The sequence below is a fragment of the Podarcis erhardii genome (genome assembly GCF_964252035.2).
Source record: "Podarcis erhardii genome assembly, chromosome: 14".
In the NCBI taxonomy this organism is placed as follows: Eukaryota; Metazoa; Chordata; class Lepidosauria; order Squamata; family Lacertidae; genus Podarcis; species Podarcis erhardii.
Genome location: NC_138503.1, coordinates 14,258,378 through 14,285,405, shown reverse-complemented (window position 1 = coordinate 14,285,405; position 27,028 = coordinate 14,258,378). Strand labels below are relative to the sequence as shown.

The 27,028-nt window shown below is 44.8% G+C and overlaps 1 protein-coding gene across 4 annotated transcripts in view; it reads right to left on the bottom strand.

The window, feature by feature from the left end:
- GALK2 (galactokinase 2) overlaps positions 1-27,028 on the bottom strand; it is an 81,176-nt gene that overhangs the window by 40,033 nt on the left and 14,115 nt on the right. For 3 of the 4 annotated variants that reach the window (XR_014150854.1, XM_081839107.1, XM_081839106.1), the window contains exon 5: positions 17,672-17,818. The exons of the other annotated variant lie outside the window; for it this stretch is intronic. Coding sequence is in view for 2 of the 3 variants with exons in the window: in XM_081839107.1 (XP_081695233.1) it covers positions 17,672-17,818 (147 nt within the window). In the remaining variant the exon portion in view is untranslated. The remainder of the gene's footprint in view (positions 1-17,671; positions 17,819-27,028) is intronic. 4 annotated transcript variants of the gene reach the window in all.

The window sequence follows — 27,028 nt, the reverse complement described above, 5'->3', positions numbered from 1 at the left end:
CAGTGAAAACTGATAAGACTCTACTCACAGTGCTCCTTAAGCCATGTAAATTCCCTCATAAACTCCAAGTTGAGAGGACAGAGCTGTCAAAAAGGGATTAACAAACTTGAAAATATGCACAGAGTTTGATGTGAATAAACCTTCCAGGAGACTTCCAAGCGGAGCTGGAGGCCCGTTATTGGTGGTCCAGATTAAACAGATGTTTTTAATAAAAAGACAAAAGGTGACTGTTCTTACTTGAATGCTCTTTGGGGGTAAACTCAAAATACTAATGGTGAATTACATAGTTCTAATCCCTTTTTAGTAACTGGAGAGACGTGGCACATTATTTTACTATTTTCAGCATCAAGATTTCTGCTCTACTTCCACCTCTAACATATATTTAAAGGTAATAATAAAAGGTTGCAGCATTTTACTTACTTAAATGCTTTAAAAATGGATTTCCCCTCTCTCCTCTCCACTGTTGCATAGAAATTTGTTTCCCATTAAATATGCAAATTTATTTGGACATTTCCCCCAAGTAAACTTGCTGCATGGGGGGCTACATGATGGCAATCCTAGTTCTCATCTCAAACCTATTTGTATGTTGAATAACCAAGGGGCAAAGATTGCCATGCTTACTCAGCTGTTAAGTATTTGTGCTAACTTTGGCCTTAGCAAAATATCAGTTTCTGTTCTGAGGGTGACACAGTTAACAGTGAGCAGAGTATATGGTAAAATGGCTAACGACTGCTCTGAAAATGCTTGATGGGGGAGCAGAATTTTGTGGTCTTCTGTGTGACATGAACATGAAAGCTATGGGAATGATTCATTTATTTTCAGGATCAATAAACAGGAAAACGTTAAGCAGTGGGCAGTTAAAGTTAACTAAAATCAGCAACGGAAAAATCAGAGCAGCTTACCAGGGCGAAATTCTTTCTATAAAAAATGGCCTTTACCTCCCAGTGGAAAGACATCAGAGAGGAGGCTAGTTAGGCCTCCACAGGGAGGGAACTGCAGAGCTTGATGAAGTAACTGAGAAAACTTCTCAAGTTTCCACCTAACACATTTCTGATGTTGGTTGGGTAGAGAGAAAGGTCTCTTGGAAAGAGTTGAAAACATGGGCAGGTTTATATTCAAGAAGGCAGGCAGCCCCCAACCATTTACTGCTTTACAAGACATAACCACCACTTTTATTTGGGTTCGGAACAGAACCAGTAGATAATGAAGTTGTAAAATGGGAGTCATATGCTCCCTAAACCCAAGTCCTGATCAATAATCTGGCTGTAGCATTCAGCTGAAGTTTCTGAAGCTGTTTTTAAAAAACAAAATGAAAGCTGAAGGCTGAAAACAGAATAAAATAAAATAAAATCCTTCATGGGACTGCACCACTTCAAACAGCATTTGGTAAGGTCCATATGCATGAACATTGCCCCGGGTAAAATGAACTAACTCCCCCACCCCTAAATCTCTGCATATAGGAAAAAAAGCATGACACACAAAACAGGGTTCTACCTTATTTCCAACATCTCCTTTTCCATAGCAAACAAAGGTACCGTATTTTTCGCTCTATAGGACACACTTTTTCCCCTCCAAAAATTAAGGGGAAATGTGTGTGCGTCCTATGGAGCGAATGCAGGCTCCTTGGCTTCAGCGATAGCAATGTGAAGCCTCTGAAGTGCAGAGGGAGCACTCCCTCCACGCTCCGGAGGCTACGCGTTGCTTTCGCTCAAGCCTGGAGAGCAAGAGGGGTCGGTGCGCACCGACCCCTCTCGCTCTCCAGGTTTCAGGGATAGCTGCCCAAAGCCTTTGGAGCGCAGTGGCTATCCCTGAAGCCTTTGGAACGCAGCCGGACCTCGTACTGCACTCCAAAGGCTTTGGGTTCCTTTTGCTGAAGCCGGGAGAGCAAGACTCTCCTGGCTTCAGCAAAGAGGGATAGCTGTGCAGCACCCCTTCAGCAAAGCGGGAGGAGAAATGGAAGGGGCTCCGTTTCTCCTGCCGCTTTGCTAAAGGGGTGCTGAGCAGAGAGGGGGAGAATTTTTTTTTCTTGTTCTCCCCCTCTAAAACAAGGTGCGTCCTATGGTCGGGTGCGTCCAGCCAGTGTGGTGTAGTGGTTAAGAGCGGTAGTCTCGTAATCTGGGGGACCGGGTTCGAGTCTCCACTCCTCCACATGCAGCTGCTGGGTGACCTTGGGCCAGTCACACTTCTTTGAAGTCTCTCAGCCCCACTCACCTCACAGAGTGTTTGTTGTGGGAGAGGAAGGGAAAGGAGAATGTTAGCCGCTTTGAGACTCCTTAAAGGGAGTGAAAGGCGGGATATCAAATCCAAACTCTTCTTCTTCTTCTTCTATAGAGCGAAAAATACGGTACCTGTATATTGAAATATGAGGCCCTCCCTACAGGCCTATGGGCAATCTTAAGTGGTACAGTCTCACAAGATTATCCTATGTGTACATTCCCCCTAAAATTTTGATGACTTTTCCATAGTACCCATAACAGGTTGAATACTGTGCATTCAATGCATAAGCAATGCAGGAAACCTTTCATGTGTATTGCAGCCTTTGCCACAGTAGCTTCAAGCAGCAGCTGGAGATTGGTTGCTGATTTCTAGAAACTGCTTAACAGAACTCAAAATACAGGCATTTCCTATCTTATGTAACTTCTCATCCTATGAGGAACTGCTACTTGAACTCAGCTATCACTTGAGAAAACGAAACTTGCATCATGGAACCCATTCAGTGGAATCAGCCCAAGAACTTGCATGTTAGCATTTAGCAGTGCAATTCTCCCCATCTTTTTCTCTGCTCTTGTGATGAGCTTTTGGTCCTTGCTGGTCCCAGTCTGCCAAAAGTCCCATCTGCAAGTGATGGGTGTGCATTCTCTATTAGAGCTGCAAGCATTTGTTCATTATTATTATTTTTGCACAAATGGGAGGATTGGCAGGACCACCAAGGATGAACTAGCAGATCTAGGAGAACTTTGCCACAAGACAGCCCAAGGTCTCCCTTGATATAATGGACTGCTAGACTCTGAAATTGAACAGACCTGTGCCTATGGCTTCAGAGTCTTTCTACTGATAGCAGCAGAACAATGATGGATGCAGTAAGAAAGAAACAGCTTGTGCAAAAATACCAAACTTTCACTCAAGTAAGTGGAAGACTATCGTGGAAGGAATTGGACATACACAGGAGGCAATTAGGTTCATATCTCAGACATATCCACTGAGATATCCCAGTAAGTGAATGTACTCGGTGAGCAAAATTATTGTTGCAAAAGCGGATGCTGATTCTCTTTCTCAGCACAGCAATACTTACAGGAATACGGTGCAACAACAAGAATTCACTGATACTTCTGAAGAAAATCTATGCATTGGCAAAGGGAAAATTCACTATGGCTTTAAAGAGGTGACAGAAAATTAAAGCACAGATTTGCAGGGAATAGTTGTTTTTATCAATTCACCTTCCACCTCCATGAGGAAAAAAAAAAAGACAAAAGTGTACACCTGAGATAAACACAGACGGCAGTTTTTGAAACCTGTGTTACTACTGGCTGTAAAATGTCTGGCTTCAGAAGACTAAGATGAGGCCTTCATAGCCAAGCTAGACATCCTGAATTATTTTTCTGGTTGTTAACTGACATTAAGCCACAGTTCCTTGGTTCAGATGTAACTATGAACTCTGGCTTGAAGCAAGTCAGGATTTTTTTAGTTCTAAATCCAGTGCGTAATGGCCGTGGGGGACAAGAAAGCCTTAAACAACCATCACAATTTAGCCAAATTACACTTAGTCTTAGCTGTAAGAAGGGATGTTTTAGAATGCATAACCATGACTGTATATTTTATGTTTATAATTTTAAAAAAAATCACATGGGAAGTGCACTACAACACTGGATTACTACACAGTATTAAAATATATATTTTTTCCATTATGTGTGTTGGGGGAGGGGTGTCATGAAAGGGCTTTGTGGGTTTCCTTGCTAAATTCACCTTGTCGGGATTTAGCTACACTCCACATAACACAACCATCATGGTGGATGTGCTTGCTGAGGTGGGGGCAGGTGGGGGAAAGTATCACCATTTCCCAGAAGCTCAATTTAACAGTCAGGATGCTGAGAAACCACAACGCCACCCCACATGCAAACACTCGCTGGGGCAACCCCATCTGGAATGTTCTCAGAACAGTAGCAACTGCTGCCATGGTCCCTGTGGAAAAAAAATCACATCATGTGGAAACCCCTTGGAAAAAAACCAAACTGTTAAAAGAGATGGACCATGTCTTCTCATAAGTGGCCTCTCTGGAGCCTTCTAAATGCTGTTTCGCCATGTGGCGCTAACAACCACAAAAGGATAAACATAACATCTGTGCAGTATTATCACTCTTAAACCATGACTTTACCTCAGAGTATTCTATTCAGACAATATCTGTGGGATTTGACATACTTCCTTTCCCATGTAGTAACTGCCTGCACATGTTTGGTGTTTTTTTTAACCATGCTTTTATCACACTACTCATTCCCGCTATCCCGGCCTGCTATCAGAAGCAAATCACCATATAATTGACCTTTTCTTTTAAAAAAAAATACCACATGAGAAGAGTGTATTATGCCCGTCAGCCACAATCTGCTCCTGTTTTGGCAGACAGTAGATGTGATAGTATATTCTAAACTAAAGATATAAGGCCTTCACATTAGTGGCTTCTGTCAGTTCTTTGCTCTTAACTTCTCTTGTAACAACCAGTCTGCTTGCTGGCTCTAATACCCTGGGCCTTCTCGACATTTCTTCTCAATCATGTCCAGGGCCTTTTTTTCCAGCCGGAACTTGCCGGAACTCAGTTCCTGCACCTCTCAGGTGGGCGCAATTGCCATTTATAAGAGAACAAGGGAGGTGCTCATGTTGAGTTCTGGCACCTCTGTTTTTAGAAAAATAGCACTGATCATGTCTGTTAGCTACAGCAGAGATCTCGGTGGATGTTCCTGAAAAGATTAGCTGCCTTGGAGACGAGTATAAACTAACTTGCTTTTCTTTAATTATGCAAACAGAAACGGCTCAAACACCCCTTATATAGCTCACTTGGAACATGCATCCTGATAATAGACTACTGTACAAACAGACAAGTTCAGCCATTGCCCCCAACAATGCAGCGTCTATCTTTAACCTCCCGTTGTCTAAAAACGCAAGTGCCCTGCTAATTAAAGGCTGCTTCCCGCGAAATCCAGATCATGGTCTGAAGGCACATGTTGCAGCTAAGCAGGTCTAGTCCTATAAACCGCATGAGTGGAAAACCACTTGGGAAAGTGGTGTCGCCTGTTCTGAGCAGTGAGGTACAGTGGTGCCCCACAAGACGAACGCCTCGCAAGACGGAAAACACGCTAGACGAAAGGGTTTTCCGTTTTGGAGGCGCTTCGCAAAACGAATTTCCCTATGGGCTTGCTTCGCAAGACGAAATGTCTTGCGAGTTCCTGCGGGTTTTTTCCCCTTTTTCCCCCCCTTTTCCTAAGCCGCTTATCAGCTATTCCGCTGATAAGCCGCTTAACAGCTGATCGCTAAAAGCCACTAAACCGCTAATAGCGCTAATCCGCTAAGCTGTCAATGGGCTTGCTTCGCAAGACGAAAAAACCGCTATACGAAGAGCCTAACGGAACGGATTAATTTCGTCTTGCGAGGCACCACTGTATAAGTGTGTTAAACCAAACAACCAGTGGAGGTTAGTCCATTGCAGCAAGTGGGGCATTGCGCCATCAACCTTAGCCAGCCCCACCACCCTCCCTTCTTACTTACAGCCAGTCCAGAGGTGGTGCTGCCTGTCAGCTTCCTCCTCTCACTCTCCCCCCCCCCCACAAAAAATTATTTGGTTTTACAAGTATAAAATTATAATAATACCACTACACATCCACAATTAAAAGATTCCTCCAAATCTCTAGACTTCCCACCTTCCCCTCCATGGGTTCTGTTGTTAAACCTTTTCTACTGCATCTTTTTTCAATATTCCATGTTTTTTACAACTCCATTGTAAAAGTCTACAGCTCTCGTTACATTACAAGTGTTATTGCAATCCTAGTGTTTTCAGCTGCTTACAGTGGTCTCCAAGATAAACTATAATTTTTCCCATTTCTGATTAAAGTTTTGGTCTTCCTGGTTCCTGAGCTTTCCAGTTAGTTTCGCCATTTTGGCATAGTCCAACAGTTTAATTTGCCATTCTTCTCTGGTAGGGACTTTATCTTCTTTCCATCTGTGGGCTAACAACATCCATGCAGCTGTCGTTGCATACAGAAAAAGTCTTTTCTGCTCCCTTGGAATTTCAGCACCTACAATTCCTAATAGAAAAGCCTCTGGCATTTTAAATAAAAACTATTTCAAACATTTTTTTCAATTCATTATATATCATTTCTCAGAATGCTTTTATTACCTTACAGGGCCACCACATATGATAAAAGGTGACTTCTTTTTCTTTACATTTTCAGCAGATGTTTGTACCTGTCTTATACATTTTTCCTCTTCCTCCTTACTCTCAATGCTTCCCTTGCAGAACTCCACAGGGAGGAGGATGGGGGCAAAGCTAGAAAATTGTTGGCTTTGCCTAGCCTCAGTTTTCGCTCCACCTGCTGCTAGGCTATCTGCCCTCCACCCTACCAGTCCAAATTGGTACCAGGTACCACTTAAAGCAACCAATAACAAAATATAACTGAGTGCCCTGCCAGGGGCCAACGAGGACCCAACCTCGTTACTTTTTGTGACATCCCCTTAGCTCCTGTTTTAGAAGGCTATGGGTGGAGAAATCGTGGCATGGTGGCTTGTAGACTCCCAGATGCTCCCAGAGTACTTCAAGCACTATACAGAATTGCTGGTTCTCCAAACTCTTACCCCCTCCTTGAAAATGCAATCCGGATGTTCATATCAGTTGGCAACTATTAATTCCAGATTGGCAGAATATGAGCAGGGGATGTTTATCAGTGGTGGGTTATACAACATATCATGTTTAGCCTTTTTATGTTTATGCAGTGAAATAACATTTAATCAGAAAATATCTAATTAGAACAGAGAAAAACAACATCATCAAGAACAGCACCACATTCTGCAAGAATGCATTAACCCGCCCACAAGGCACACACTATATTGAGGATAGTGGTGTTTCGAATAAGCTGAAGCATGCACACAACCTTCTGGTGATTCTATGCCTCTTGACTTTAATTGTAGGCTTGGTGCAAAAATTGGACAAATGCTCCACACCAAAATCTACCTGCCTCTGCCAGCTCAGTATTTCTCTAATACTTTAGTATTATTTATTTGAAGTATTTATGACCTGCTCTTCCTTGACTATTTTCAGTTTCAGAGTGAAAAACAGCTTTGGACAAGTAGGCATAGCTGTCAACTTTTCCCTTTTTTAAAGGGAAATTCCCTTATTCCGAATAGGATTCCTCGCAAGAAAAGGGAAAAGTTTACAACTATGTAAGTAGGTACATTCTAACATGCAGTGTTCCTCCCCTCACCCTGCTGCCATATGCATTCTTATTTATCATCCTCCTTGTGCATTATGATGTGGTACAATCCCACACAGCAGGCAATAGGCAGACCTCGGGCTTACGGGATTATTATTTTTTGTTTCACTAAAACTCTCAATTCCACGAACCAGAGGGACGTGCAAAATGGAAGGTCAGAAGGCTGAGACCGACTGCTCATACCTGCTGAGAAACTTTTCATATATGACAGAATCTACTAACTCAAATGAAGATTTAGCAGCCTTATTTAGAAGGGAGGACGTTGCCTTTTTTCAGTCGCTACTGTTGAACAATTAAACTTCAGAAACCTTTCTGATCTAATGCAAATCAAGCTACAAGATCTACCAGTAGATCCTAATCTATTCTCTACCCAACCCTCCTGTAAAGGACTCTTATTTCTCCTTAAAATACTTATGGCTTGTTTCCCACAGACTGGCCTACTTTCCTGCAAGCTCCTGCCTTCCAAGCCAATCATAGCACCTTTTGCCAAATTATCATATAAAAAACCTGCCCGGAAAGAGAGACTGCACATGACTTAGTATTCCTTACAAGCAGTGGCGTAGCGTGGGTTGTCAGCACCCGGGGCAAGGCAAGTGATTTGCGCCCCCTAACCCGTGGATTTGCGCCCCCTAACCCTAACCCCCAGATGTTGCGCCCCCCCTGCACCCCCCACGCTACGCCACTGCGGAGTCGTCCGCCATCCTGAGCCAGCGGACCGACCGATCGCTCGCCCGCCCGGAGCCGCTGCGGCCGGAGAGCTGCGCCCGATCGCTCTGCGCCCTCTGCCCGCCGCTGGCTCTAGGCCAAACCCCGGGCCCGACTCGGGAAGCAAATACCGCGCATGAGAGGAAAAGATGCGCAAACCCCCGGCGCAGGCGCCCCGCTTGTTGACACGGGAGGGGAGGGGGGGAGAGGAAACGCTGCTGGTGCCGCTGCTCCTCGGCAGCGGCTCCTCCTCTTAGCCCGCCCTGCTTACATTTGCGCCAATCCCCACCCACTAAAGCCTTCGCGCCTCCCAATGGGAAGCCTTGCCGGGCGGCGGCCTCTGCTGCCTGAGAGTTCTAAAGCCACGCCCACTTTCCCAGAGACTGGCTGTTCTGAGGGATCCAGGGCAGGGCCGGCGTGCGCGCGCGCTTCTTGCTGCCCGGGCGCTTGCTCTAATCCCGCCTTCCCTGGGAGGGAGGGACGGCGGTGGCCGCGAGCGTCTGGGGTGGGGCGCGCGCTGGCTCTCCCTGGCGGCCCCCGCGCCTGGCGTTCTATCAGCGCGCCCGCCCGCCTCCTCTCTCTTTCCCCACCCATCCTCCACGTGCTGCGCTCTAACCCGGAGTTAGAAGGGAATTAGAACACGCCCCCCGTGTGGGGTGGTTTTTTTTTTTGCTGCTTCTTCTTTTTTTAGGGCTTTAAAGTTATGCTTAATATCTGCAACACATTGAGTGCTCGTCCAGAAAAGTTGAGACTCACCCTCCAGTGCTATGCTCATGAGGCGCTTTCCTTCTCGTTGCTTAGGACTTCGTAGCAGCGGGGGAACCGCCAAAAAAGCCCCTTCGGGCGCGCGGGAGGAGCGAGCCGCCCGCTTTCCCGCCCTCGCCGGCCTCCTGGGGCGCACGCAGCGCTCGCGCCCTCCGCAGCCCGCCCAAACGCGCGCCAATGCCGGGCGGGCGACGCGCCCCCTCTGGGAAGCGCGATGTAGGCGCCGCTCCTGCACCCGACGGCCTTTTCTGCAGGGCTTCTAGCTGCAAGCGAGTGTGCGCGCAGAAGGCGGCGCCTGGGCTGGGGAGCGCGCAGCCTCGTCCTTTCCATCGCAGCCAGCACTGTGAGAGAGAGAGTGAGCCACCAGGACCAGGTAGGGGCAGAGAGCTCCGAGTGCGCCCCCAAAAATGTTGCGCCCGGTGCGGCTGGCACCCCTTGCACCCCCCACGCTACGCCACTGCTTACAAGCTAGTGTCCAAAAGGGTCCATGAAGGAAGGAGACGCCACTAGACTACTGGGTAAAGCCCTGTATATTTAACATTTGACAGAGAACAAGAGGAATGTGATTTTACATTAGATGAACAAAAGGATCGTGGTGTCCTAGAAAACAAGCTATCTGCCAGTAACTTGGAGTATGACAAGATGTCCCACCAGAACTATTTTGATATGTTAACATTTTAGAATAGATTTAATTGACAGTGCAAACACACACACAAGTTTGCATTTAGGTATCAAAAATTCACACGTTTTTATTGTGACATGCCATCTAAAGTACAGAGGGCCATTCCACACATTATGCAAAGCAAACCTTGGTTTGGAACTGGGTGTACCTAGAACAGGAAACTGCACTCAAGCCTGGCTTCTTAATGTGTCTAACTATCCACAAACATGTTCTGAAGACGGATTTAACCCAATTAAAGCCCAGCTAACGTTACATTGGGGGGGTATGCTTATCTTTGGTTTCACATACAAAAAGGCCTTTAGAAAATTAGTGAAAGGCTAAACTGCATTTGCAAGCTAAAAACCAGCAGCTCTGAATTACACAATTTGCCTGCAGACTTTAATAATTCAGTCTGGTTTACAATATCATTTAGACTATATTGCATATGTAAGATCCAGCATTCTAATCTTGTAGAAATCTTTACACTCATGAAAGTCTTAAAACCTATTAAAAATAGCACAGCAATTTGAGTGAATGGGAGACAGGCAATTGCTTGGTATATTCTCAAAACAGCAAGCACTTTATCGCACACAAAAACCTGATATATGTTTGTGGTTAGCATGAGCTGAGTGGAGAATGTGCATATATATGGATGGATTGGGCACATGCTCAGGAATGCATGGAAAGTTTGCACAATGAAAACATGGACAGGGTTTTTTGTATGTTGCCCAGTCAACATGCACCTTTTGCAACTAATGCTGGAAAACATGCACACATTGACAATGAGAACTGAGTAGCATATACACTGTTAAGTACAAAGCAGAATTTTCTAGACTAGTAGAAATTAGACCCACAGATGCCTAATGTGGTGGAGTTTTATATTGAACAATTGGATTTTCTAGAATGGATTTATCAAGCACTTGGTGTGACTTAAACTGAACCATACACATGATTTTAATTATAAAGTAACCCCCCCTTAATCTGAGTATGCCAAATAATTATAATTTTAATCAAAACTGAAAAATGAGAACATGGTTTAAAAATTTTGAGGGATAAAAATGTTTGAAAATGTTCACAACAGTCCTGTACAACAATCAAAACATTTCTTTTAAGGATTCCGGTTTCCTTTCTGTTTAAAAAGTAACCATTTCTGAATGATGGGAACTCCTATATTTAGCAGGCTTAGAATAGTACATAAAAATCTTGCCTGCCACCTTCCCTGTAAGTCTTTCATCATGTAGCAACTGGTGAATTAAAAGCAACCACCACCAAAGCAACTGTGTGTGCCAGGCAGAGCAGAAAGCAGTTGACTGCATTAAGTCAATCACTCATAGAATCATAGAATCATAGAGTTGGAAGAGACCACAAGGGCCATCGAGTCCAACCCCCTGCCAAGCAGGAAACACCATCAGAGCACTCCTGACATATGGTTGTCAAGCCTCTGCTTAAAGACCTCCAAAGAAGGAGACTCCACCACACGCCTTGGCAGCAAATTCCACTGTCGAACAGCTCTTACTGTCAGGAAGTTCTTCCTAATGTTTAGGTGGAATCTTCTTTCTTGTAGTTTGGAACCATTGCTCCGTGTCCGCTTCTCTGCAGCAGCAGAAAACAACCTTTCTCCCTCCTCTATGTGACATCCTTTTATATATTTGAACATGGCTATCATATCACCCCTTAACCTTCTCTTCTCCAGGCTAAACATGCCCAGCTCCCTTAGCCGTTCCTCATAAGGCATCGTTTCCAGGCCTTTGACCATTTTGGTTGCCCTCCTCTGGACACGTTCCAGTTTGTCAGTGTCCTTCTTGAACTGTGGTGCCCAGAACTGGACACAGTACTCCAGGTGAGGTCTGACCAGAGCAGAATACAGTGGCACTATTACTTCCCTTGATCTAGATGCTATACTCCTATTGATGCAGCCCAGAATTGCATTGGCTTTTTTAGCTGCCGCGTCACACTGTTGGCTCATGTCAAGTTTGTGGTCAACCAAGACTCCTAGATCCTTTTCACATGTACTGCTCTCAAGCCAGGTGTCACCCATCTTGTATTTGTGCCTCTCAAATTAATTAATGTTGCTCCATGTCTGCTCACTAACCTTTTGTCCAATCCATTATTTAAAAAGGTAAAGGTACCCCTGCCCGTACGGGCCAGTCGTGTCCGACTCTAGGGTTGTGCGCCCATCTCACTTAAGAGGCCGGGAGCCGGCGCCGTCCGCAGACACTTCCAGGTAGGTCACGTGGCCAGCGTGACGAAGCTGCTCTGGCAAGCCGGCACCAGCGCAGCACACGGAAACACCGTTTACCTTCCCGCTAGAAAGCGGTACCTATTTATCTACTTGCACTTTAGGGGTGCATTATTAAATGCTAGCAAAATGCCAATCCTCAGAACAACTGATGGGGGAAATAAGGAGGACCTGTATATTGCAAAGACTTTGCTCGCAGAAGCACAGGCCCAGTGTCAGCACACAGCGTTCCTGAGCAGCTCCCAAGACCCCAGCACCCTGACCTCACCCCAAATGGTTAGATCTGGAAGCTACCATTTAAACTTTCTTCAATGCTGTGGGGCAAGGGTAGTCAATGCTGTGCTCTCCAGATGTTGTTGGGCTACAATGCCCATCAGCCTCAACCAGCATGGTCAGGGATGATGCAGTCTAACAACAGCTGGAGGGCATGGTGTTGGCCATCCCTGCTCTAGAGCATTGTGGGAACTTTAAATTATTATTATTATTATTATTATTATTATTATTATTATTATTATTTATACCCCCGCCCTCCCCAGCCAAGGCTGGGCTCAGAGCGGCTAACAAGCAATAATAAAAACAAGTTGAATGAATACAACTTAAAAACAAGATTAAAATACATTAAAATATTGAAACATTAAAATATTAAAATGCAGCCTCATCACAGGAGGAGAAAGGAAAAAGGAGGGGGAGGGAATCAAACTGGCTTCAGGCTAAAGGCCAGGCAGAACAACTCTGTCTTTCAGGCCCTGTGGAAAGAAATCAGATCCTGCAGGGCCCTGGTCTCATGAGGCAGAGCGTTCCACCAGGCCGGAGCCAGAGTTGAAAAGGCCCTGGCTCTGGTTGAAGCTAATCTAACTTCCTTAGGGCCCGGGACCACTAGGGTGTTGCTATTTATGGACCTTGAGGCTCTTCGTGGGGCACACCGGGAGAGGGGGTCCTGTAGGTACGAGGGTCCTAGGCCATGAAAGGCTTTAAAGGTCAAAACCAGCACCTTAAATCTGACCCTGTACTCCACTGGGAGCCAGTACAGCTTAAAAAGCACTGGGTGAATATGCTCCCATGGCAGAGACCCCGTGAGGAGCCTCGTTGCAGCATTCTGCACCTGCTGGAGTTTCTGGGTCAGCTTCAAGGGCAGCCCCGCATAGAGCGAATTACAGTAGTCAAGCCTGGAGGTGCCCGTTACATGGATCACTGTGGCCAGGTCGGGGCGGTTCAGTGAGAATGCTGCTATCGCCACTAACAAATATGCCTGTGGTGCTGGTGGGGGGCACTTTGCCGAGGGTCCTCTCAATTGTGGAGCCACTCAGGGCGCTGACCCTCCGCTTCAGGACCCATGTCAGTTAAGGCTAGGCCATTTGGGGTCAGGAGTGGAAGGCAGATTTCTCGTCACAGTGTCCCTGCATTGTTGTGATTGACAACTGTAGGCTTACCTGGAGGAAAGTAAAGGGAATCACCAGTGGAATCCCCAGTGTCTGGGGTGAAGAGCAATGGCTCCCCTTCTCTACCATGTGCCCTACTACAAACTATTTACTTTGTCCCATTGATAGTAGCTAACAAGAATCAAGCTTAATGGCTCTTATTCCAGCAAGCCAACCCAAGCTCTGTCTGCACTATATATCTATATATATATAAAAGCACTATGATACCACTATTTAAACAATCATGGTTTCCTGCAAAGAATCCTGGGAAGTGTGGTTTGCTGTGGTTCTTTAAAATGGAACAACACTGCTTTAAATGCATATTGCAGATAATATTTCTTTCAGCAGCTTTGAAAAGTAGGCAAATATTGTCATTTCCATAGTACAGAACAAAGTTCTGGTTGAGAGATATTGAGTATCGTAGGAATATTTCCATTCTCTTCCCTCTCTGTATTTTAAAGAGCATCCACATAGAACTTCATATGCATTTTTGTGTATATATCTCCTAACATATGCACTATTTATACAGTTTTGACAAATATGATATATATTTTGCATTGCATTTTTTGCATGTGATTTTTGCAATGCAAAATACCCTAACAGAATGCATTTTTGTACATTTCTTTTACTAATATATACATTTTTATACGCGTTATTTGGTTGGAAATTCGAACAGCAAAATTTGGAGAAGTGCTAATTTCAAATGACAGCTGTGTTTTAGTTTACATATTGGTGTGCAAAATATAAATTTGGGAAGTTTGTCTTAAAAGATGAACCAAATGAATTTGTCCCCCATTATCTTTGCTTGCTCACTAACCAGAGTTTAAACCATGCATGGGGAAACTGAAGCCCTTCAGATGTTGTTCGACCCCAGTTTCCATCAGTTCCAGAGAGCATGGCCAGTAATCAGGGATGATGGGGCTGTAGTTCAACATCTGGAAGGCCATGCTTTGATTTAAACTAACAACGTTGAACCTAACAGGGAACTCTGGTTAGTTGAAAAGAAGAAGCAGATGCTTGCAAATTCCTCCCCACAGGTAATGAAGGAGCATGCAAAAGACTGAGGCTCACTCATGGAAGACTAAATCGTATTTTAGGGTTACATCCAAAGTGGTCTACTGGCTTGGATACCCAGTAAATTTGTAACAGAGATGAAAGTTGAACTTCCCCACCTCACAGCTCACTATCTTAACCTAGGGTGAGAAACCTTCGGCCTGGGAGGCAAAAGCAGCCAGTCAGGATTCTCTATACCAGGCATAGGCACACTCAGGCCCTCCAGATGTTTGGGACTACAATTCCCATCATCCCTAGCTAACAGGACCAGTGGTCAGGGATGATGGGAATTGTCGTCCCAAACATCTGGAGGACCAGAGTTTGCCTATGCCTGCTCTGTACGGTCCATGGGACTCTTGCCAGGTCACAGCCGCACCCACTCTGCCCAGGCCACACCCCTCATCATCCCTACTTCATTCAGTGCTTGAGTTTCTCTGCCTGGCTCTGACAACACCTCTTGGCTGCCTGGATGGAGTATAGAGAGGGTTGTGTGAATGTGTGTAGAACTTTGCTCACAGTTGCCTCTGCCACTGCCCACCACTGGCATGCCCCCCCCCCCGAAGGCTGCTCAGGTGGGTATATGGCCCTCTGTCTGAAGAGAGTTCTCCACGCTTGTCTTAAACACTATGCAACGTTAGCTAGATATTGCCTCAATGCTGAAAATGGTTAGCACTGTGTATCTGGTTGGACAGTATCCAAGATTTCTCTAAACCACTGTGCATGCATGATGACCTTTAAAAAGAAAAAATCTGGGCAAGTGGAGACAATGCAGATTTCTAAACACATTAATCAGACACAGCATAAACTGTTTTCTGAATTTACTTCCAACAGACAAAAGTATGTTGTTTTAAGAATAAAACAGAGTCAATGTTTCATGTGAGTTTTAACTACACAATGCTTTTTGTTTTTAGTCTTCCTTCATTCTCTTTAGTGTACAGAAAAGGGAGAACCGTATTGAATCGGCATCATTGACACACTGACATAGGACTTAAGTATGCTTACCCTAAGCTTGGGTTAAAATACTTTTCTGATCAGGATATTTTGATAAGGTGTGGGTTCTTCTTCCAAGCTAAATATGCAGCACTTTCAAGGTTTGATCCCTGAAGCCCTGTCCACAATCTCATTATGTTAAAGTATGGGGAGCAGGTTAGGGATGCGGGTGGCGCTGTGGGTAAAACCTCAGCGCCTAGGACTTGCCGATCGTCAGGTCGGCGGTTCGAATCCCCGCGGCGGGGTGCGCTCCCGTTGATCGGTCCCAGCGCCTGCCAACCTAGCAGTTCGAAAGCACCCCCGGGTGCAAGTAGATAAATAGGGACCGCTTACTAGCGGGAAGGTAAATGGCGTTTCCATGTGCTGCGCTGGCTCGCCAGATGCAGCTTGTCACGCTGGCCACGTGACCCGGAAGTGTCTTCGGACAGCGCTGGCCACCAGCCTCTTAAGCGAGATGGGCGCGCAACCCCAGAGTCGGACACGACTGGCCGTACGGGCAGGGGTACCTTTACCTTTACCTTTATGGGGAGCAGGTTATATATCAGATATATTTTCCTCCTCTTGGAAACCCATCAACAACTCCTAGGGATTGCCAAAGAACAATTCCTAAGGGTGCCAATAGTTAATTTAAAAGAAAACGGGAAAATATTCAGGACCAATGAATGGGAGTGACCCAAGTGACCTTACTGCTGGAATCCTGATGTCAATCTGTTACGCTGGGCTCTGACTTGCTCTGACCCAGGCCTCCTGATGAATGATGACCCCAGGTGAGCAAACACCCCACCTCAATCTGGCACTGAAATCCCTGGTGAACCTGGAATGGCCTCCCTGGGCTTGCCTCCAGGGGTCACTCTGGAGGTACATCAAGGTGGGCTCCTGACAAACCTCTGGCAGTGGAACTGCCAACTAAGTCAGAGGGGAATGTCAAGTCGTCCCCAGCCCTAAAGAGGATCTACACCAGAAGGTCCAAGCCCAAACAGCAGGTCATTGACAAAATACATGCCTGAGAGCCCAATGTTGCTGCACAACACCTGAGTAAAGGGCTCCTTGCAAGTACAGTGGTACCTCGGGTTACATACACTTCAGGTTACAGATTCTGCTAACCCAGAAATACTATCTTGGGTTAAGAACTTTGCTTCAGGATGAGAACAGAAATTGTGCTCCGGCGGCGCAGTGGCAGCAGGAGGCCCCATTAGCTAAAGTGGTGCTTCAGGTTAAGAACAGTTTCAGGTTAAGAACGGACCTCCGGAATGAATTAAGTACTTAACCCGAGGTACCACTGTAATGGCACTTGCAAGGAATAGTACCACTGTAATGGCACTCTTAGAGCAGATTCAAGCATCTGCAGTTGGTGTTGGGTGTGGTCTGGGGCAACAGGTTTCACTTAGGAATCTATCAATTGCTAGGAGCAATGCATGCAATTCAGCTTTCTATGCTGAACTTGACTTCTTTCTTTTCCTGCATGTCGTGAGGCAGCCCCAGATATTGTCCACTTGTTATCAAACTACCAGAACTATAAAGAGTAGACCAAAAAACAGGGCCATGTAAGGAGGCTTAAAAAGATAACGGTACCCCTGCCCGTATGGGCCAGTCTTGACAGACTCTGGGGTTGGTGTGCCCATCTCACTCAAGAGGCCGGGGGCCAGCGCTGTCCGGAGACACTTCCGGGTCACGTGGCCAGCGTGACAAAGCTGCATCCGGCGAGCCAGCGCAGCACATGGAAACGCCATTTACCTTCCCGCCAGTAAGCGGTCCCTATTTATCTACTTGCACCCGGGGGTGCTTTCAAACTGCTAGGTTGGCAGGCGCTGGGACCGAGCAGCGGGAGCGCACCCCGCCGCGGGGATTCAAACCGCCGACCTTTCGATCGGCAAGCCGTAGGCACTGAGGCTTTTACCCACAGCGCCACCCGCGTCCCGATGTAAGGAGGCTTAGGCTAGGCTAAAATATATCCCCCTATAGCACCTTTAACATGCATTTCCATGCTAGACAGAAGATGGCCAACAATACTTGCTCCCTTTTGCAATGAGCTTTCCAACAGGTCATTGTGAAAACAATCCTGAACTTCTTTTTAAAATGTTCATACAAATCAGCCTTCCTCAGCCTGATGTCTTCCTGATGTTTTGGACTACACCTCCCACTAGCCCCAGCCAGCACTGCATTCTTATTTTTATTCTTAATATTCTCCCCATCTGACTGGGTCACCCCAGTCACTCCGGGCAGCTTCCAACAAATTAAAACACAACGGCCAAAGGTCAGAGATGACAGAAGTCGCAGTCCAACAACACCTGAAATTTAGCAATGTTGAATTTTAACATGGTCTCTCACAAATTGTACTCCCCTCCCCAACCCGCCTTCCATCCGGTACCTTTGGAAGAGTCTTTCCATTTGCCATAAGGGTCACGAGTCCTGCACAGCAGACCAAGGCACTGGAACTGGAGAGGCCAGAACTTGGAGGGATGGTTCCTTCTACAAGGCAATTCATGCCGCTTGGACTGTCAAGACTGAAATGATCCTAAACAGCAAGGGGGAAATTACTAAAATTAATCAGTAAGCTCAGGCACACATTTTCAGTATAGAATAAGCAAAGAATGGCTCTTACATTAACACCGGAGCAGGACTGGCATAGTTTCTCACAGGGAAAATATAACATTTGAAGGCAATTTCCAGAACCAACCCTACCACGGATCCAGAACCAGGGGCTTAATGATGCGCGGGAGCCCTTAAGATACCACCTAGTTCTAGGGCAGTGTTTCCCAACCTTGTGCCTCCAGCTGTTTTTGGACTACAATTCCCATCATCCCTTGCCACTGGTCTTGCTAGTCAGGGATGATGGGAGTTGTAGTTCAAAAACAGCTGGAGGCACAAGGTTGGGAAACACTGTTCTAGGGAACTAGAGATAACATGCTGGACCAGCAGTAGGCCTGAGAGGGTCAGGTAGCATCACTGCAAAAAGATGTGACTACAATAGTCTGCTTTTGCCTTGCCCTTGCCCACCCCACCTCACTCCCAACCACTTAGGAGGTTGGTAGCTAAGGCTGACACTGCCAGTCCTTTATAACTTATCATTTAAAAGGGTACTATTGCTATAGCAGCGTTTCTTGTTATGTTAAAGTATACCTTCCATAAACCAGTTACAGTGGTACCTTGGGTTAAGTACTTAATTCGTTCCAGAGGTCCGTACTTAACCTGAAGCACCACTTTAGCTAATGGGGCCTCCTGCTGCTGCCGCGCTGTCGGAGCATGATTTCTGTTCTCATCCTGAAGCAAAGTTCTTAACCTGAGGTAATATTTCTGGGTTAGCAGAGTCTGTAACCTGAAGCGTATGTAACCCGAGGTATTACTGTATAGTGGTACCTCAGGTTAAGAACTTAATTCGTTCTGGAGGTCCATTCTTAACCTGAAACTCTTCTTAACCTGAAGCACCACTTTAGCTAATGGGGCCTCCCGCTGCCACCATGCCGCTGCTGCACAATTTCTGTTCTCATCCTGAAGCAAAGTTCTTAACCCAAGGTACTATTTCTGGGTTAGTGGAGTCTGTAACCTGAAGAGTCTCTAACCTGAAGCGTCTGTAACCCAAGGTACCACTGTACTCTCAATATTTCCTGAAAACACAGGTTATTTCCCAAACACCATGCTACCCATGGTTTCCTGTGTCCGCTCTTCTTCCAAACACTTTAGTGCTCCATTTATGCCTTGAGATGCAAAAACAGCCCAGTTCACTCCTTCTGGACGCCTCGTTTTATAGGTGCGGCTCTCACTGAATACAGACACTGATTCCCTAACTTTGCTGCAGGCAGTTGAGCCAAGATACCTGCACCACTACCTATAATCTTCCTTGTCCTGGGAACTGAGTGCCCCCCAAAGAGCCAGCCCCATGCCTTCTGCCTGCCATAAAGCTCAGATCTCCTACTCCCAATATAGGCAAGCCATTGCTGAGTGAGGGCGCCAATGTAATCTCTGTGTGCTCACTCAGTATTGGCAAATCACTGCTAAGCGAGGACATCAGGATATTCTTCTATGTTTCTCAACTACCCCTCTTTCCTGCTACCTCAAATAACTTACTAGAAATAGGAACTTAACAGGTGTTTGCCAGTACAACTTACAAGTAGCTAAGGAAAAATCCAAAGAAAGCCCACATCCACCTGTTCCTTGAACCATTTTTTTTTCAGTTATAGAGCAGCTATTTAGAGGCCCAAAGTATCACTGTATTCAGCCAGGGTAAGTCTATAAAAAGTGCTGCTTATATGAAGACTTGAGCAGAATGCTCTGCAAACCACTTCTACTTCAGTAAGAAATTTCAATATGGGGCTTTGAAAAGATGGTCGGTTTTTACTGAAACTGTAGTACATAGGCAGTTCCATTTTTCTATAGTGGCTTAAAGCCATCTTAAGTGGTCTGTGGCTCACCGTAGAAAGTAATCATTCTAAACTCCCAGACTCCTAATACAACATCAGCAGACAAGCTACTGGGCCAGCAACCTCATAAGCTAAAATATGCTAACAATTTCCCCTAAAGTCCACATATTGTCAATCAAAGACCTGTTTTAGCCAAGTGGAAGTTTTATGAGTTAGACCAGATGCCAAATGGGATGCCAATGCCTTCAAGTCAAATAGATATCAAATATATTATTCTTGTTGGTACAGATGGAGAAAGTATTAATAAATATCAGATATTATCACAGAGGTAGGGAATTGTGGCCAGCATTTAGAATTCTCACTACTAACTGGACAGAACACAGCACATAAGAAACACTTTTAATGGTACATCTGATTTTCCCCAGCAAAAAAATTATTGGCAGAATTTATTTGAAGTCGCTTTGCTTTTGATGACAACTAGCAAATCAGGGGTTTTAGAACAAACTGGTATGTTTTGAATATTTCTTCCACTGTTAAGACTCTTTCAAGTTGTTTAAAAATAAAATGTCTACAAAACATCTTACACCAAGAAACAGACCTATGCATAGAATTGCTCCATCAAAATTTTTACATGTCATGCTATGTCAATGTTATGCTATATATACACATACAGTGGTAGGCACAAACGTCCATGTTTTCCATTTAATTTCTAACAACTTGGCTTTATTATTATAATTATTATTTTTTAAGTTTGTATACTGCTCTTCATCTGACGATCTGAGGGTAGTTTTATCCATTTTTATTTTGAAGAAGGTTCTGCTGACATGGGCTTCCGAAGTGAGGTGGCTGGCACTTCCACAGGGCAATAAAAACTAAAAAAAGTGATGGGTTTTTTGGAAATGGAAACAGACTTGTGGATGCTACATTCTGTATGATGCAGCCAATTGTACATTTGCACAGTGATGCAATGAATGCACAGTCTCTCAGAGGCAGTTAATGGCAAGCAGTAGATGGAGTTGGGCTGTTGACCAAGTTAAATTCTTTGGTTAATTTAGCCCTGCTGAGACTATCGGGTCCAGTGAGAAGTAGCAGTTTACCGTAAGTGGCCCTACAAAGGAGTAATGCGATCAATTACAGCTGCATCAAATGAGCTGCTTCCCAGGCTACAGTAAATGAGAGACTGCAGGAGCATGCAAATTCCTTTTTTGTATATGTCGCTCTTCAGTCAGAAAGCAAATAGCAAAATAACACACATCCATCACCACTTTCAACATCCCAGTTAGCAATTGTGTGTCTTTTTCTTTCCATGTTTTGCAATCCTACTGGCGAATGAAGCAATCGCTTCTCCATTTTTTCCAATTATTATTATTTTCTCTCCCCCCACCCCTTGCTTCCTAGGAATCTCTCCTTCTGGGAGATGAAAGAAGACCTGGCGAAGAAATCTTTTAAATTCCTGGCCTCTCATTTTTGGGAGCCGTAAACACTTGCTCTGCAGAAGGTTGAAATATTTCCGATTCCTAGGAAAGAGCATCAGATTTTTTCACATTTCCACTGCAGATGGAACAGAAATTATTTTGGCCAATCACATATGACACAGGCATGGTGCCTTACTGACAATTTAAGACAAATTTCCAGGAGGCCTGAGGTTTTGGGAGCAATCGGTTCAGACTTTTGGCAACAGAAATCTGCTCCTCTTTTTGCAGTCCATGGATCAGGGAAGACAGGAAGAGAGAAAGGGGTGTTGGAAAAGGAGAGAGTAAAATATGGGGCTGTGGCCACTTCGGGTTCTCCACCAGAATGTCGCCCTCAAAAAATTAGTCCAGAGGGAATGTGGCCCTTGACTGGGGGAAAAAATGTTCTACTAAAGCACACTGCGAGTTCCTTTTCCATGTATCTATTTGCTTTGTGTTTGGTAGGTGGTCTGGCTTATCCTGACATGAAATATTAAATTAAGAAAAACATATTGGAAAGGCGAAAAGGATAAATGATATAGTACTAAACAACTAACTTTTGCCCAAGGTTTTACAAATTTCAGTGAGTGGATGAATTGGCCTGACTATTTTAGTTTCTCTCCTGGATCACAGGCTGAGATACTCTTTAGCATCCTTGAGACTGCAGTCCATTGCGGTGCTTTAAGGAAGACGGGGGGAAATTAGCTATGAAAATTGGCTATACTGAGAGGAATGGAAGACTTTGGCTATTATTTACTGTTTTGTAATAATAATAATAACAATAATAACAATAATAATAATTTTATTTATACCCCGCCCATCTGGCCAGGCCTCCCCAACCACTCTGGGCGGCCCCCAACAGAATATAAAAAAATGGATAAAAATCAAGCATTAAAAACTTCCCTAAACAGGGCTGCCTTCAGATGTCTTCTAAAAGTCAGATAGTTCTTTATTTCCTTGACATCTGATGGGAGGGTGTTCGACAGGGTGGGTGCCACTACCAAGAAGGCCCTCTGCCTGGTTCCCTGTAGCTTCACTTCTTGCAGTGAGGGAGCTGCCAGAAGGCCCTCGGAGTGGGACCTTAGTGTCTGGGATGGACGATGGGGGTGGAGACACTCCTTCAGGTATAGTGGGCCGAGGCTGTTGAGGGCTTTAAAGGTCAGCACCGACACTTTGAATTGTGCTCGGAAATGTACTGTAAATTATATGACATTCAGATGGACCATAGCTCACTGGTAGAGCATCTGCTTTGCAGAAGGTCGCAAGTTCAATCCCCAGCATCTACATATATATGTAGGGAGATATTTTGCTGATTTCAGTTTTTATGACAATACTGAGCTAGATGGAGAAAGGGTCTGACGAAGTCTAATGCAGCTTTCTACATTCCTAAACTTTGTTCAAGAACATTTGGCTAAAAGTGGCCAAGCCTATTCAGCAGAGGTGAAGAACTAGTTTTTCTTGGGCAGGTGCATTTTCTCAAGGGTAATGGAGGAGGTATACAATGGCAGTGGGCAGGGCCGCAGCACATGTGCGCGCACGCACACACACATAGCCTACCTCCCAAGTAAATGCATTGGATTGCAGCCTTGTTGCATTTAAAGGGGTTTATTCCATAGAGACATCACCTTGCCAACAAAGGTCCATATAGTTAAAGCTATGGTTTCCCCAGTAGTGATGTATGGAAGTGAGAGCTGGACCATAAAGAAGGCTGATCGCCGAAGAATTGATGCTTTTGAATTCTGGTGCTGGAGGAGACTCTTGAGAGTCCCATGGACTGCAAGAAGATCAAACCTATCCATTCTTAAGGAAATCAGCCCTGAGTGCTCACTGGAAGGACAGATCCTGAAGCTGAGGCTCCAATACTCTGGTCACCTCATGAGAAGAGAAGACTCCCTGGAAAAGACCCTGATGTTGGGAAAGATGGAGGGCACAAGGAGAAGGGGACGACAGAGGACGAGATGGTTGGATAGCGTTCTCGAAGCTACCAGCATGAGTTTGACCAAACTGAGGGAGGCAGTGGAATACAGGAGTGCCTGGCGTGCTCTGGTCCATGGGGTCACGAAGAGTCGGACACGACTAAACAACAACAACAACATTCCATAGTAAGTATGTTTAGGGTTTCAGTCTAAAAGGAACAGGGGAAAAGAATGGAAGGCAGGTCTAGCAGTGGTTATTACCATGGTAGCTAAGTGGAACCCCCATGCTCAGAAGTTTCATATGGTGAGGAAAAACAGAGATAGCGGCCATCTTCATCAACTGTTTAACAGCACCTGCTGTTAGCAGGCTTGGAGCCAGCAGGCAATATAATGGAGCAACTGTAAGGGCCCACTCTCACTGGGCCCGCTGCCATAACTACTACCACCACCACTGCTGCGGCCTGCCCAGCAAAAACAAGAGGTGGCACTCATGGGAGCTGTGAGCCTACACTCACCAGCTGGCGGGGCCGGTGAATTGCACCACTTGCGATGCAGACCAGGGGCATATAAATCATATGCAGTGGTACCTCGGATTAAGTACTTAATTCGTTCTTAACCTGAAGCACCACTTTAACTAATGGGGCCTCCTGCTGCCGCCGGAGCACGATTTCTGTTCTCATCCTGAAGCAAAGTTCTTAACCTGAGGTACTATTTCTGGGTTAGCGGAGTCTGTAACCTGAAACGTCTGTAACCTGAAGTGTATGTAACCCAAGGTACCACTGTATAGCAAAGCTTTTTAATGTTTAATGTTCTGTTATGTTTTTATATATGTTGAAAACTACCCAGAGTGGCTGGAGTGATGGGCAAGATACAAATGAAGAAGAAGAAGAAGAAGAAGAAGAAGAAGAAGAAGAAGAAGAAGAAGAAGAAGAAGAAAAGGAGGAGGCGGCCTGGGCGATGTATCAATACATTGTCCAGGACTGGTTTGAGGGCCAGAGCACAATGGCGCCTTCACCCAGCAGTATATTGCGAGAGAGGCTTGCCTGTTTCCCCTCCCCAGCTGAGACAGCCCCAGTGCTCCTGCCGCTCACAGGCATAGCTGTGAGCAACTTTACCCTTTTCTTGTGAGGAATCCTATTTGGAATGAGGGAATTTCCCTTTAAAAAAGGGAACAGTTATGCTCACAGATGAGTGGGCAGAGCATCGGGGCTCCTTTAACTGCAGAGAGCGCCAGTTTCCTCACAGTTTCACAGAGCCCTCACCCCGCCACCGGCTCACGGTGCCTCGAAGATATAGCTTGTTTCTCCATATATCGCTGGTGAAACTGCCGCTGCTCCTGAGTCCCTCTGCTAGCAAAGCTCGCTGGAGGAAGAAACTCTTAGCAGACACTGATAGCAGAGGGACTCAGAGTTGTGGTGGTTTCACCAGGGATATACCGCTGAGTGAAGCCGACATCGCGATGTTATGGCTACTAATGTTGTAATCTTGGGAACAAAAGTGGGTATTAGTAAAGAAGTTGACAAGAACTCGGCACAGGAACCTCTTCCAACTGAACAAATTGAAAAATTTGAGAAGGAGAATCATGTTGTGATTAAAGTGATGAGAGGGGGAGCCGTAACCCTACAGAGGCAAATGGTGGACTACAATTTGAGGCCTTACATGATGGCAACTAGGAGAAGTAAATTTTTGGAGATGGAAGCCTGGATTGGTTTGGAAAATGAAAGATGGAGAGATCACCCTATGTGGAGATCAAATGACCTTTGGGATACAAATCTGAGCCAGGTAGAGGTTGGAGCTTTGGGGGCCTTCGGATTTGAAAGGAGTGTGAAACAAGATTTGGAATATCCTATAGGCCCTATTTTTAACTATGGAAGTTTGGCAGGAAGGAATATGGTTACCGTTGGGTTGGAGCTTCCCCGAGATCTGGTTTTCAACACCAAAGATTATCAAAAAGACCGGCAGAGGGGATATGAAAGAGACTTAGGAGCCTCAGACTTAAGATCTCCGGGTTGATGGTTTTTCGAGATTGATGGAACTATTGCCAGGGGCCGAAACCGGGGAGGGGATCTGGTGGAAGAAAATTGGGAATTTAAAGTGCATATAACATAATTTGTTTTTTCTTTTCTTTTAATGAGAGATGGGAAAATCGTGGAATGGAATCTTTTTTGATCCTAGGGGAAACGTCTTAAGAATAAGTACAGATATATAAGTTTTAATGAGAAATAAGATTAAATAAAGTAAAAGTGGATGGTTATTTGGTGAAAGAAAGAATGGAAAATTATAGTATATTAAGATAAGATATAAGGATAAAAATAAGATGAAGGATTTGCTGAAATATCTATATGAATTAGAATACAAAGAGGGGAATTATAGTATGCTAAGTTAAATTATTAGGATAAAAACAAGGTTGGAAGGATTTGCTGGAATATCTAATTGAATTAGAATACAAAAATGGGAGGCGTGAGGAAGTCAAGGAAATAAGTGAATGTAAGTAAGTGAGTTAAAGGTTTGACTTGTTTTTTTCACTTCTTTTTTCTGTTTTGTGATGATGTTTTTTCATTATTTTTTTCTTTTTATATGTACTGTTTTTTCTGTTTTTTCTTCAATTGTTTTCTTTTTATATTTTTTTTCCGTAACCTTTAAAATCCTAATAAAAATTCATTTAAAAAAAAAAAAAAGAGGCCGACATCGCGGTCTGCTCCTTATACCGGTCCTGGGTGATATATCAATATATCGCCCAGGCCTACCCACCAAGGGTAGCCTGTTTGTCCCCTTCGAAAAAACAAACAAACCCAGACCTGAATGAAATAGAATGGTGGTCTGGTCCAGCAAAGTAAGATCCACATGCTCTTATAAACTTGTAACTAAAGGTGAGGATTTCCAAGAGAAAGTTTGCGATCTCTGCAAAGTCTGATTTATTTTAAAACGTTATCCTCCCCCACACCCTGACATCATTCCAGTATTAGACAGTTCTTGCGGAATTCTTGCAGCACCCACAGAAAATAGCTCTAGTTCAACACGTCCTAATCACCACCACAAATGACCCACATAAAAATTCCCTTTCTTAGACACACAAACAAACTATTAGCTCAAGCACTATCGCTGCCAACCACTTCCACACAGAACATCAGAAGACAAGACTGAGAGGCAGGGGAGAAATCTAAGTCATATATTTAACTAGGAACTCATCGGCAGAATTGCCTTGAAAGGGAATCACACTTGCAAACCTATCACGCAATGTTTAACATTGGGAGGGTGGGGGAGAAGAGGAGGGTGCCTGGCTCCAGTTTCAGAACTGAACGTGGATTTTACCAAGCTTTGCAGCACTCCTCTTCCAAAAGGATAGTATGTTCACTTTAATATAAACACGTTTATGTCCTTGGGTTCTCTTGCAACTTCCAGCTGAATAATGTTTTGCTTAAGGGGTTTTGTGTTTGCACTTACTTTCTTTTTAACGTTTTATATGCATCACCTTCTTTATAGGGGACTCTGTTCAGCATGCACAAATCTCCCCCAAATTTTATTTCCCCCTTGGAGCCAGGAAACAATCTGGAGTTTACTGTCTCTCTGGGCCCCTATACAGGTTACCTGATAGAATGTGGTTTTGCAATAAATCACTGGCTGATGTGCAAGCCCTTGAATACAGATGCATGCTGCTTCATTTAACTTAACGATCTTTAACTCAAGTACAGTATATGCCATTTACCTACTGTATTTTTATCTTACCTTTTAGACAATTATTGTCTCCCAAAGCAGCGCACACCAATAAAAGAGAGAGAGAGAGACCCTAACATGAGGTTCACAACCAAAACAACAAGGCACACAAGGAACGGCAAGTAGAGAGGAAAGGTAGAGGAGGAAGATTGATTTTTCAAGGCCAGAACCAAGTGGTGAGCTATAAGCAGGCACAACTGGGGAACAGGCTGAATGTCCCTTAATGATACTTGTCTATGAGGAAATGTAACCCTCAGGCCGAAAAAGAGTTCTTGTCCCTGGTACA